Source organism: Micropterus salmoides, unplaced genomic scaffold (assembly GCF_014851395.1).
Source record: "Micropterus salmoides isolate LMB-PRFRI ecotype aquatic unplaced genomic scaffold, ASM1485139v1 Ms_hic_scaffold_11, whole genome shotgun sequence".
Classification (NCBI taxonomy): domain Eukaryota; kingdom Metazoa; phylum Chordata; class Actinopteri; order Centrarchiformes; family Centrarchidae; genus Micropterus; species Micropterus salmoides.
The window spans coordinates 21902214-21916594 of NW_024040152.1; the positions used below are offsets into that span (position 1 = coordinate 21902214).

General features: G+C 39.6%; 1 protein-coding gene and 1 long non-coding RNA gene across 3 annotated transcripts; one reads left to right on the forward strand and one right to left on the reverse strand.

The window, feature by feature from the left end:
- Window positions 1-974: 974 nt before the first annotated feature.
- On the reverse strand, window positions 975-4978 carry LOC119897861 (CCN family member 3-like). The gene is made up of 5 exons (XM_038711877.1): window positions 4794-4978; window positions 4040-4268; window positions 3622-3876; window positions 2810-3039; window positions 975-2620 (listed from the first exon to the last, which is right to left on the reverse strand). The coding sequence occupies exons 1-5, from the start codon at window positions 4842-4844 to the stop codon at window positions 2327-2329; spliced, it is 1059 nt and encodes a 352-aa protein (XP_038567805.1). The 5' UTR covers window positions 4845-4978; the 3' UTR covers window positions 975-2326.
- Window positions 4979-6621: 1643 nt separating this feature from the next.
- LOC119897862 lies at window positions 6622-12264 on the forward strand. 2 transcript variants are annotated; one of them, XR_005443455.1, is made up of 4 exons: window positions 6622-7003; window positions 7132-7273; window positions 7860-7959; window positions 10860-12264. It is a non-coding gene; the product is annotated as an uncharacterized LOC119897862 (long non-coding RNA). The 2 variants fall into 2 exon arrangements; XR_005443454.1 differs by lacking the exon at window positions 10860-12264 and adding an exon at window positions 9423-9617.
- Window positions 12265-14381: the final 2117 nt, after the last annotated feature.

Genomic DNA, 14381 nt, shown 5'->3' on the forward strand with positions numbered 1-14381 from the left:
AGTCATTCATATAGATAATCTCCCATTGAGCCGTGCTGTCAGCTAACAAGTTGAGTTCTGTGCATCTCAAAAATGGCAATGACATCTAATAATTATTGAGATATTTCATTCTGGACTAAAGTGGTGGACCGACCGACAAACAGACAGACATTGCCATCCCGAGAGCCATGGCACTAGCCTCTGGTCTGTATCCACAAATGTAACCAACATTACAGCATACACCTCTGCTCAACAGACACTATAACAAAGCAACCAGATGTGTTGACGACAGAGTTAGTTCCCTGCTGATTCAAGCTAATGATGAGCTAAAGTTTCCACTGCAGAGCTTTTTTTAGGAAGCAGGTACAATCCTACAGGGGATAAAAGGGTTTTCCATTGTGGCATTCCAGTTAGGGTTCAGGGAGAGAGGTCAATAGGTTACAACCCACTGTCAGTGGGCTCGGACGATTTGGTAACTCCTGGGGCCCATGTAAGAACATACTGGACTGTTAAATCCAGAGGAAGCCAACTACCCAAATGCACATGGGTATGGCTTGCAAATGTGTGTGAAAACTGTCAAGATGTGTGTTCACATCTAGGGGAAGGGATTATGGTATATAAACTATGTGAGAAGGGAAGCCTACATTTGATTCTCATTTGGTTAAATATATTTCGTCCTGTGATCTTTTATATTATTTTACTTTTATATTAGGTGTTGACTCTCCAGTGCTGAAACAATGTAGAGCAACCATATTGTTAGTATTAACACTTGACATACATTTATAACATAAAAACGTAATTTAGGGCAATGTTCTGCCACACACATGAGAAGATAATTGTTGGAGAAGCCACATGTTTTTTAAGTTTATTTAACATTTAGTCATGAAGAATACTCATTTATTGACATATACACTTTCTGGTGCTCCTTTCCCACCACCAGCATCAAGAAAAAAATGATTTTGGTATTGAATATAATAAAGTTATTAAAACATTGATACAAAAAAAATACAAATTTATTGTCAAATGTTGTTGTACAGATACAGAAACAAGCAGTTTGAAGTATAATTCAAGTAGTAAGCAAAACGATACCACATACCAATATATACAATTCATGCTTACATTGTTATCGATTAAAGCTGTGTATTTGATACACATTCAGTCAAACAAGCTATGCAGCAAGTATTTACAAAACTTTTGTCATAGTAAAAAATAGCTGTTGTTTATGTGCACTACTTTTAACAAAAAACAAACTAATATAATATTCCATCTAAACCTAGAAAAACATACATTTGCATTTATTGATGGTAACATAGACGTGCATTTTACAAGATTTCATGCAGATGTTAGAAATGACACCAAGTCACCATACACCTTTCAAGTCCATAGGTTGAGCCCTTGGTTTGGACTAGGTCAAAGTACACAGTCCAGTTATTTCAAAAATGTGTCCCATAGTTAATAAAATGTCCACAGCAGTGGCAGTAAAAGGTAATTCTTCATTTTCCTCTTCCTTCTTACTATTTTATCAATGGAAATAATGGGATAACAGTTATTTCTTTTTTTATTAATATGTTTAAGTGACATAGTACAGTAGTTGATTTAATTTGTTCTAAAAAGGGACATACTTGAGGCTACTTGTACCATTACATTGCTGAAGCTTTCCTTCTTATAATTTATGCTGAAAAAAACACACCGTGGTTTCATGTTCTTTGTCTAAAAGCGGCCGACCTGTGTGTCTGCACCACCAATAACACTATTTGACCTCTTGAATTGAAGCTGTTTCAAATAAACCGTCACAATCTCCTTGAAGTAAGTCAGAGCACCTACAAACAATTGTCCAACCCAAGTCTGTTGTGAATGGTTGGTACCATACTCTACCTGATCACCAGAGAGAACCAACATATCACAAGGTTTAAGTGCTTTGATTCTACTGAACAATAGTGACGATGACACTTATCTGTCTACAGGATGTTACACAATTAAACCCCTCTCCAGGACGGAGAGACACAGAGATTCTTAATTCCCTACAATCTCAACCTCAAAAGAGAATTCTCACTTTTTGAATACAAGTCTGATTCTGACCACAATAAGATATATAATCTTATTTTCACTGTGGATATGTTGCAAGGTTTAAGCCTTTAGATTGTACAGTTTTATGACTATTGCACTGTATATATCATATTGTGAACGGTCTTGTTTTAATCTAAAATTTAGAGTTAATGCAACTCATGTTTTATTCTAAAGACAATGCTATTGTCCTTCAACCCAATTTAAAGGAATTCCTGGATTAACAGACACACTCATCAGCTACAATCTTGACTTGCTGTTCATTATCATCTTACAGTATGACCTATAACCTCATGCCGCTGTATCCCACCTCTGATGGCTGCCACACCGCATTGTCTTGGGGGCAGTGGCTGTGGCAGGCACAGGTCAGGATCACCATGACCGGCCTCCTGGTGGTTTTTCCGTTGGCACACTGGAACTCCACCAGGGTGGTCTTGGTTCTGTGGGGGGTACAGCAGCGGCCGTCTGTGCAGGAGCCACAGTAGCGAGGCTTGTAGGCCTGGACGGTGGTGCAGTTCTTGTAGGAGAGGTGGATGGCTGTGTTACTCCTCACCATCCTCTGGCACTTACTGCCTCTCTGCGGGGGAGAGAAAGAACCATTCACTGAATGAATGTTTGAAGGAAATCCAACTGGTTCCAGATAAAAAGTACAGTAGCTTATGTATTTGCATGCTACTGATGTCTAATTAAGCTTAAGCAAATGTAGAAAGTTATACATGAAGAATGTGGCATCCAGGTTGTTAAAAAAAAACTACCCAAAAAGTACCTTTGGTGCAAGCTGTGTCAGTAGCATCTGGTCCTGCAGGTCGTCACAGGGTCTGATCATACAAAGACGGCTCTGCTTCACCATCTCACACCGACGGTTCTTATTGGTGACCCTGGTGGACACCCCCATGCCGCAGGTTTGAGAGCAGGCACCCCACTCTGTGGTCTGCTCAATGCAGTTCAGGCTGGGGTCCCAACCGTCAAAGCTCACTGTCTCCTCCTGACGATAGGCTGAAGGAACCAACAGATGGACAGAGGACAGTGGGTTAGGGTAGAGCAAGAAATCACCTAGTCTAGTAAAAATGCCACATGATTAAAAAAAGTTGAGAACCTAAAAGGGACCAGCGATAAATCCAAGAATGTTTGATAATACAATATTTAGTGAAAATGAATACACTTTTATGTGAACTGCAGTGTGAGGCTCTAGTTGTGAACCTATTTTCCTTCCCTTTCTCTTGGTAGGCAAACCCTTTCTGAATAAGTTTAAAAGCACATTCTGAAGAAACCTACTGTACAGGCAACATGATCTGTGATTCGATTCAACTGACAGCAGAGTGATGTATCACATTAATGTTTCACATTCCAGACTGAAGTGACAACACTGTCTCTTTCCTCTGCGTTTCCTACTCCTTTGTGAAACATTACTCTTTCCTTTCTTTCTTGGTTCCTCCCTTTCCCTGATCAGGCCAGAGAAATGTACATAACCTTTCAACTCTGTCTCACACTGCAGTGACACAAACGTCAAAGAGGAATGTGTGTGTGTATCTGTCTATACATATGTGCGTTTCCTCACCCTGGTTCCAGTCTACTCACCTGCCATTGCAAAACCTCCCAGTGCGCTAGCTTCGGCCTGGGGGTCACAGACCCACTTCTCGCAGCACTCTCCAGGCACCTGGACCCTGCGTGGCATGGGGCAGTCCGGGCCAGGCAGCATCACGTCCATGTTGCAGCGCGGCACACAGGCGATCTGCCCATCGCGGCACACGCACTGGTACTTACAGCTGGGGAAGAAGGTCTGGCCGTTCTGATATACAGAACCATCCAAAATGCATACATCTCCCCCATGAGCTGCAGGAAAGAGACAAAATATTGAAAAGTGTAATAGTGGTTTTAATTTGGGCTTCACAATTGGTAATGACCAATAACTGACGTCAGGATCTACCTTTGTACTAGCGTTTACCATTTACTTTACATCCTGCATAGTGTTTGGGGAATATCATAGCTTACTCACTGGCACAGATGCCAGTCCTCTTGTGGACGTCGCCTGCATAGTCACACTGCAGTCCTTTACGCGTGTCACAGGGGTTCATTTCAGAGCAGACCTGCCCTTTCTGACGGGCACACACCAGGCAGCAGACGCAGTCATCCAGGATCAGGGGCACTCCAGGAAGACACATGGGGGGCTCCTTAGGGCACTGGCATCTCCGAGGACACACCTGGGACCAGACAAGTGTAAACACCTGGTGGGAAAGAAAATGAAATGTTGTGTTTTAAATGTTGTTGAAAGTCACTTTCTCTCTAAACCAATGAATATGACTAGTTCTTGATTAAATCATACATACATAATCCAAATTTTTACAGGATACAAAAGTACTTTTAGGGTTGTGTAATTTTACATATCTAGTGGTGGCATTAGCAGAATAGCAACCAAAGACGTCAGAAAACTTAAAAAACTTTAACAGTTAGTTTCTCAGAGAAACTGACAAGTACTGTGGGTAAAAAGTGGCTAAAAGATGTTTTCTAACTAATCAATTTAAAAAATAGATCTCTAAAATTACAAAAATAACATTGCCTTTATGTCTTGTCTTAATTATTGCCTGAAAAATGACCTAAGAGCTTCCACAGAGAAAACTTATTTTTGTTTTTAAAATAAAATATTGTCATTATCTTCAACCTCTACATACTTGTTATCTGGTGTTCCTGTATAAAACACTTGAAACACACAACACAAGTCATAGAAGGATAGTTACTGTTGTAGTGCCTACCTGTGCTGTAAAGAAGAAGACAAAAAGAGGTCTCTCTGACAGATTGGCCATCTTCCTGTTAAGTAGAGCAGAATCAAAAATATCTGCAGTCTGAAAAGTGTTCTGTTGTCTTTAGCTGATTTGCACGCTTTGGTTAAGGCTTGAATCTTCCCTCCTCTCTGGCTGTGGTGTAGCAGAAGGTTGTGATCTCTTTGTCGTTCTGGCTCAGGACTCAGTAGAGGAGGAACTTATATAGAGAAGCTTTCCTGCTGGCACCATGACGACAAACAGGAAGGAATGTGGGAGCGATTGTCACATTTCATCATTTTATCGTGAGATCCTGTCAAAGAGGATACCATAAACATATGGAGAGGCACTTCAGCCGTCACAATTAAACATTCTGCAAAAGTAGTAGTAGTAGTCCTTAACTTGTATGCTGACACACACTTCACTTTATCCCAATTGAAATATTCTTATTGGGGATTTCCTCTCCAGTCCTGGATGTATATGTTATTACATGGGGCCTAGGGTTCCCTTACTTTGGTCTCACTGACAATGGGTGGAGACCCTTTGACCTCTCTCGCCGAACCCTACCTGGGAGGTCACAGTGGAAAACCCTCTAATCCCCTGTAGGATTGTTACTGCTTCCTAAAATAGCTACACTGTGGAAACTTTGGTTCATCACTAGGTTGGATCAGAGTGGGGCTGACACTGTGGTCAACACATCTGCTCAGAGATGTGTTATGGTTTCTTCCAAGCTGAGGTATGTAGATGGATTTGGGGGTCAAGCTGGCTGGAGCCCTGAATAGAAAGGGGGCAGGAACCAAATGTAGGTTTGTAAACGGTGGGGGTGACAATGAGATTATGGAATGTGTGTCTTTTGTATGTAAGTGCATCCATGTTTCATGTTAGCTGGACATCAATCTGTGATATTATGTTACATTAATTATTACATGTATTAATTGTTACATTATGAAATTGCTAATTGTATTTGGTTAAGAGTATTGTGTCCCCTCTAATGTCCCCCGGCAGCTAAGTTACATTCAGGTACCAGTGAATGAAACCTTTAGCATAGTATATGCACTACAGTTATTTGATATTACTATGTGTTTTTTGCTTATATTTTGGTTTTGTTGTTGGCAAACAGCAAGCATTTAACACAGGCTAGGAGTGAGGTTGGTTTCCACTTCAAATAATTCAATATAACCCCAAGTGATTATATTGAATTATTTGAAGTATGTGTATACATATTGTTGTGTTTGTGTAAATATATGTATGTGAATATAACTTTTGAATATGTATTTTCTTTGATTATAGATTTATTATCTCTGTAGACTTCTCATTTTGTAGCAATTTTATTAAATATGGTAGTAAGGGTATAAAAGTTTAACTTCTTCCTACTCCTTTTCACACATGTAAATAGAGGTTTTTAAGTACTGGAAATTATGGAGTTTTATTTTGTTGTTCATCTGTTTATTTACCTTTAAAAAAAATATTATTTACATGTTCAAAATAAAAGATAATAATCAATGAATCAATCAATATTTCTGATACGTGGTTAAGCATGGTTTGTTGTGGTGGCAGCCCAGCTGACGGTGAGTGTCCTGTTAATTTCCTTTTTCCTTGTGATTCTGTTTTTCCCTTGTGTTTTGGCCTGCCTGTTTGTGTCTCCTCCTCTCCCCCTGCGTGTGTTCTCCCTCTCTCTCTGATCCTGAGCCCAGCTGACAGTCCGCACCTGCACCTCATCAGGCCCCTCCTCTGCCTGCCACACCTGCCAACCTCATCTCTGCCAGTATTTCAACCCCGGTTCTCCACACAATCTCTTCTTGATTGTCGTGGTTCCTGACCTGGTGCCACTGCTTGCCTCGAGCCTTTTTGCCACATCGCTGTTCCCTGTTACTAACCCTGTCTGCCTGCCTTTTGTAGCACTTTTTGAAGTAACATTGAAATCCAATTAGCCAAACAAATATTAAAGACACACAGGATGTGTGAGGGTTTAAAAAAAAAAAAAAAAAAAAAAATTGGGGTTGTAGTAAAGATCCTCAATTTATTTTTATTCACTTCCTTTCACTTACCTCACTTCCTTTAGTTCCTTTTCTCATCACTGATTGGCTCCCGCTTTCACCTTTCATTTCTCCTGATTGACTAGATTGAGTTCACCTGTTCACACTATTTAAGGACTGTACTCCCTTTCACTCACTCTTTCACTTCCACATGGGGTGGCAGTTCTGGTAAGAGCATTTACTCTTTAGTTTTATCCTATGTCCATGTTTATGAAAAACTTAGCTTAGATGTTTGTCTTATTTCCTTGAAATGACATGTGAGTTTAGTTTCTAATCTTATGTTTGATTTCTTTCAGATTGAACAACTTGTGTCTCTTTTTCCTGATTATGTTGACCAATGCATCCTTTACATTGGAAGAAATAAAACGTTGTTCAGAGGACATTCAAAGTTTCCTGGCTCAGTTCTACGCATTCTGACCGATGCGCCCAATGACAATAGTAAGTGTACCTTTTGAACCTCCTACTTTACAGTATTTTGCATTAGAAATCCAGAGCACAAATTTAAATTTGAACTGATGCATGTTGAAAGGTGTGTGAAATTTGATAAATGGGCTTACACAGGAATTCCTTTAAGCGAGTAGGTAGGCATAAACTATGCTTTTGTAAGAGTCTAATGCTCAACATTTTCTGTTCCTGATACTTGACATTTGGTTGCACAATTTTATTATTTGTCTGTTGCCGTAACAATATCTTGTTCTTAGCCAATATCTAAAATATGTGACCTAGAAACTGTTTAAAACTACCACAAAACCAACTTTTATTCCTTCCAACTTTCTTCCTTCAAAAATAAAAGCTCACATCTCCAAACACCTTAATTTTTTGGTTGCCAACTGCTTTCTAAGTGACTTATGATTCCAGCTAGCGGTGGATTGCTTAGCCAAAATCTTGATTTAGTGCTCTTCAAACAGTTTGTGGAAGTTGAATGTCAAATTTCATAGGATAGTTGTTTGCACACGCTTTGTGGATTTCTGCTTTTTTCTGCTTCTACTTCGGTATTTTTCAAGCAAATTCTGACTCCATTCAGCTGCTGAAGACAAATCAGGAGATGATGCTGTACTACAGAGGTTTTGCTGTACCCATTTAAAAAATAAAATTTCCCATGCGCCACTGCATGCATCTGTCAGGTGAGTTGGACTCAACTCCTTGCTCTAGGCAACCGCTTACACACATTGGATTTGTTTAACTCCATCAATTTTGGTCTTTTCATTCAAAAATATGTCTTACTTTGAAAGTTTTCTCAGTAAGGTCTGATCACTCACTGGCATCAAAGTACAGCATAAAATTGCTCTCTGTTGCCTCCATTTCTCACATGATACTCTGTTGGGCTGGCAATCTGAAAGTCACTAATGGTGAAATTAGTGAAAAGCCTACCATGCAGTATTGTGCAAAGGTTCTAGATTTTTAGGTGTGGGAAAATATGCTGTAAAGTATGAATGCTTTCAAATAGACATTTTAATAGATTAAATTTATAACAAAATTCTAAGTGAATGAACAGATGAAAAATTTAAATTAAATCAGTATTTGGTGTGACCAGCCTCTGCCTTCAAAACAAGATCAAGTCTTCCAGGTGCACTTGCACAAAGCCAGGGATTTTGTGGTCATATCATCAGGTGCATGACTGAACAATTATACCAAAAAGGTGCCAATGATCTCAATTTCAAAATGTAAGTTGAAACGCATTCATTACCTGAAACAAACCGCTGTGTAGGAGGAATGCAACTGGGTGAGGGACAGGCAAACTCAACTAGCAAGGTGAGGTTGCTGAAGACAGTTCACTGTCAAAAGTCATACACTGTGGTGGCAAGACTGAGTACAGCAACAAGACACAAGGTAGTTGCATCACCAAGGTCTCTCTCAGGCAGACATTTAAAGACAGACAGGGGTTCCATGTGAAAGAAACGGTCAACGCTGGTGACTGTAGACGCAGTGGTGGGCCAAAGAAATTTACTGCAGCAGATGAAAGACGCATCCTGCTTACTTCTCTTTGTAATTGGAAGATGTTGAGCAGTGCTATCAACTCAGAAGTGGCACACCCATCCACTGTCTGGAGAAGTCTGGTCAGAAGTGGCCTTCATGGAAGACTTCTGGCCAAAAAGCCTTATTTCTGACATGGAAACAAGCCCACACCACCCAACTATGCACAAAACAAAATGGTGCTCTGGACTGATGAGTCAAAAACATGAAATATCTGGCTGTAGCAGAAGGTAGGTTGTTTGCTGGAGAGGCAACAAGCATGGTCGAGGTTCCTTGCAAGTTTGGGGCTACATTTATCTGAACAGAGTTGGGATCTGATCAGAATTATTGGTCTCCTCAATGCTGAGAAGTATATGCAGATACTTAATCATCGTGCAGTACAATCAGGGAGCCATCTGATTGGCTGCAAATTTATTCTGCAGCATGACTATGACACATACAGTGAAAGTCATTAAGAACTCTTTCCCTCGGTATTTACCTCACTGAAGCCATACAAGCTATGTCTTACTAGTATTTATTGCTGCTTTTACATATGTAGGCTATTGATGCCTTTTTTGATTTTATTAATGCTTGTATGTTGTCCCTCAAATGAAAGTTGCTTTGAATGGTTTAGCCCCTACAGAGCCCTGATCTCAACATCATCGAGTCTGTCTGGGATTACATGAAGAGAGAAAAGCAACTGAGGCTGCACAAACCCACAGAAGGACTGTGGGGAGTTCTCCAAGATGTCTGGGCAACCTACCTTGAATTTCTTCAAAAACTATGTGCAAGTGTACCTAGAAGAATTTATGCTGTTTTGAAGGAAAAGTGTGGTCACACCAAATATTGATTTGATTTAGATTTGTCTTCTGCTCTCTTTTTGTATTTTGTTAATTGATAAATGTAATCAATTAACATGTCTTTTTTTGAATGCATTGTTACTTTAGAGCATTTTTCCCACACCTGCCTAAAATATATGCACAATACTGTACATTCTGGAAAACTTAAGGCTAATTCACTATGTGACAGCTTGGCACAGTATGTAATAAAGTGTGATATCTCCCAGGAATGAGGTTGGAAGTCTGCATACGCCCATTCATGGTATCTGGGAAATATTTCCACTACCCCAGAGAGGAGAGAGTAACATATTGAAGAAGACAGATGTTGAAACAGAGCTCTAGGAATGAGGAAAAAATCAAACAAAGAAATATGAAGTAGGCAGAAAAGGAAGGATGGACTAACACTGTGGCAAAGACGTTGCCAATGTTGTGTTTTTTTTTTAACTGAATGCCTTTGTCCAGAGGGGGTCTGTGGTAAGACCAGTGACTGTTGAGATTTTACACTGTGTTATTATCACACTCATCTTTTGTTTACCCCTTAAATGTGCTAAGAAACGTTTCAGTGCTACTTTTAAATTGAGGTTTGACACAGTTTTGACTGTTTGACACTTTTGTAATAACAATGACCGATCACACAGTAAAAGCATTTAACCAACAGTCTGCTGTCGGTCTGCTAGCTGTTGGTGTTGGACTCTGCAGTAGAGCATCAAGTCGTTTGCCAAGTGGTCAGGCCACACAGTTGATGCCGCCACTGAGAGTTCACTGTGATTTGCTCTGAGTTTACACGGAAATTCCAACATCATTTTTGCAAATCATACAGTAGCATATGGTCAGCAGTCTGTGTGGCACTGTAGGTGTAGGATCCAGCATCTTCTTTGTTGCTTTTCCTTGTTCTGTTCACAGCTAGGAACTTCATTAGAGAAACGATAAAAAACATTATGTGGTGCATGTTTTAATTATATTCTGTTGACATGCATCAGCATGTTGATTGTGCATGCATCAGCATGTTGATTGTGGTTCTTACCAGCACTTGTAGACAGATTGATTCATGAATACATCCATGCTTGCAGATACAGAACACATGAAGCAAACCTTCTCAAACAAAAAGAGATACAAAATCATGTTACTGATTACTAAGTTATCCATTTATCAACAAATAACTTGAATAATTCCACACGGCTAAAATAGCATTTCCTTCAGTCCAAATATTGTTTTTCTTTTCTTATTTTCAGATCATTAAACATTGGCTTCCAGTCTTCAGGCATGTAACTCCGCAGTACACTATTACTGGCTTACATATGACATCTGCTGAAAGGAATTTTAATCACTGTTGATCCGTCAGTGTTGTTGGACACAAAATGGAAACGTCTGCTCAATGGGCTATACAGCCAGTGAGTTAAAGCGTTGCAGATGTTGCTGCAGGGATTGTTTGGAAACCGTTTGCATTTGACACGGAGTTCATCTCAGGCTCTGTTTGCATTTAGGGTGAGTTGAAAAGTCCGGAAAAAATGTCTGGTTGTCAACACATTTGCTCAGGACCATGTAGGTGCAGGGAAGAGGTGTGTGTGTGTGTGGTATATGTCCTTATCAATATCTCTCTCCGCCATTCACTTTCTAGCAGGCCTTTCCTTTCCAGGCCTTTCCTCCTTCCTATGCCTCCCTCCAATCCACCTCTCTGTCCTACTTTCTCCCATGCGTGTGTCGTTTACATTATGTCCTCTACAGCTTCACAGACCAAATTGAGTGCCCTTCATAATTTCAATTTGCTCGCCAAGTGGCAGTCATGCAGTGGGCTCAACAGCTTGGGAGGCCGCCGCAAATCTCTCACTCGAGGTTTATTTGCTGTATGTCACTACACATGAGCTGAGACACCGGGACATAGGCAGATGTGTATTATGGTGGGTGGCGGTGGATGGACGCAATATGGAGCTTCCTCTAATAAAACATGTACAATGGAAAACGCTCATGGATGCATTTCAGTAGGATGTCAGAGGCTTTATGTTCTGAGAGAGCAGACAGAAAGACTTGATGGCATCCTGTACAGAAGAGGAAGCAGTGAGTGGGAATACCTAGAGAGCCATGAGACTGTCAAAGAGCTGTTTTGTGGTTGTTAGTTAGCAGGATATCTCTTAACCATAGACACATGTTTGTTTGTGTAGAATTGGATCTACTTAGGTGCAAGTCCAGAAATATGTTAAAAGATTTAGACAGAACATTTCCAACGAGGCATTTTTACGAATGGGGAAAAAAAGTAATGTATTAGAGCTACACAAATAAATCAGCCACTATTATACCAGATGATATTAGCTTATTGCAAATATTTGGGTATCTGTTGACATTTTGGCCGAGAAGTAACCTGAAATATCAGTATAGAAATACTTAAAAGATGTGCAAGGTCATTTAGAAACGGTGTGTCTATAACATAGCCTTACTGATACTGGCGCTTTAAGGCAGATGCTGATGTTTGCGGGTTGAAAATAATCTGATAACAATATATATCAGCTGATAAAATCATTTCTTTTACACATGACAAAACCAAACAATCTTGATGCGGATCACTTAGAACTGTGTCTGTAAAGAGTGTGTCTGAGCGGGTCATTTTACAATAAACTTGTCACTCTCTGGTGCACAAAACTATGCGATGGAAACACTTTTTTAAAATTATGTCAAGCCTAGTGTGTCATTTCTGTGCTGGAATTTCTTTGATGTTGATGAAAAATATGTGGAACAAGTGAAAGGTGGTGTCCTGAATGTCTTTTGAATAATAGCACTCCATTTCAAAACCACCAGTGTGTGACCTTGGGAAATGCAGCCAGCTCAGAGCATAGTGTTTTTGGAGATTGCTCTTCCAGTTTAGTCTGTCTGTATGAAATGAACAAATCACTATCAAAGCTCTACTTTCAATTGTCCAGCATTGCATTGTGCTGTATTCTCTGTGGAAACATCTAACAAAGTCAAATATAGGTATAAGTAGGCTGTATATAAGTATTATTCACATTGTCCAACTTAAAATGTTTTTTGGTACCAGTGGTCACAGTTTGCAGCCACGGATGGACAGCATCTCTTTCAAAGAGATGTTTTTTGTTTTTAACTTCATTTTGGTTGAATAACTGAACACATGGCTGCCTCTTGAGGGAGATCTCATACAAAAACAAACAGAAATATTCAAATTTATGGCCACATTTTTACAGGTATTATTTTTAGCAGTGCACAGCGAGCACTGCAAACAGAACAAACCCGAGGAGGGCCGAAAGGAAAGATGAAACACAAATATTTCGTTCTGGAAGGAGGATCAGATCACAGCTTGACTTTGAAGTTTGATGTTTATATTAAGATTAACAGTTATCACAGAATTTAGCTTGGCCTGTAAATTGATTCATACAGGGTATATATAGACACTGTATTTTGTTTTCCAGGAGGTTTGAGTCATTAAGCCATGTCTCATTTTCACAAGTTCCAATGTTGCTGCTACCTGTTTTTTGGGGGCAGTGGATGTAACTTTACAGTGTTTGTTAACCACATAAGACAGTGACGCAAGTTAAGAGATGTGCGTCACACTTAATAAAAGACCATGACCACACATTTTGCATTATTTACCCCAACACCAGTTTAAATACAGCTCCCTTTTACCACAGTTGACATGTTGTAAGGGTCGATGTATGACACATGCACTTTATGATATAGAAATAGTCATGCTGTTAATGGATTTAACAGCCTTCACTCTTAGTTATGGATCCTTTCTTGGAGCAAAGTGTAAAATATTTCCTTATGCAAGATTTGGCTTCTCATTTATCAGAAATATGATCAGATGTCAGACTTAAGTAATTTTGTACATTTTTATTTAATTTAATGTTTGCTGCTACAAAACATTTGAAACATGCAGTGTACGTCTGCAATCTCATGAAGTCTGCTAATTTATCAGACAGTTATCCACTAACAGCTGCCTCAAATCAGATCCATTATAATTCACATCAAGAATAATGAAATCGGGAGGAAAAAAAATTTCTTAAATAACATCATTTAAGAGTAGCACTTCTCTATGTCACTTTCACATCTGTCTGAAAAGATAAAAGATAATTTAAATTGCTGCCACAAATTTCCGTGAGATCTTGTGCCAACTCATGTTTTTTCCTTCAGTCATAAAGGTCATTGAGGTGCTCAGCTGAAACCATGGCAACCACTGACCTGACAGATCCATACATTGTGAATTATGTTTACAATTCAGCATATAGGTTCAATGAACTGCATTTAGTGCTGGCATTTTGGGAATGGGAATGTTAGGTTTCACCTAGGTGAGGGAAAGAAACGCAACCTTAAAGAAGGCCAGAGGGAGACTTGTAAGGGTTACAATTTACAGCACCGTTCTTATTTGTTATTTACATAGGGAGAATGCTCTGGAGCCAGAGAAGAAAGGGAAAAGAAAGAAAGAAAAGGCATGGTGCCGTGGCCTTTATAAATTTAACTACTCATTGTTTTCAGCTGAGCACATAAGCTTCATGCAGCAAGCTGGCTATTCTCTCATAATGGCTGTAAGCTGTTACCTGAAGTAAAGGCTGTGCCTGGTCAATGCAGATGACATGTGGTAACATACAAGTTTTCTGTGTCAGGATGACTAGAAAAGTCATTGTTGATACAAAACAGTTAAAAAAAACAGGACGATTTTGTGGCTGGCTATCAGCCATCCTGTTTCTGGTAAGCGCTAATGAACAGGCAAAAAAAAAAAAAGATATAATGAGTTATAGTACCATCTTCTT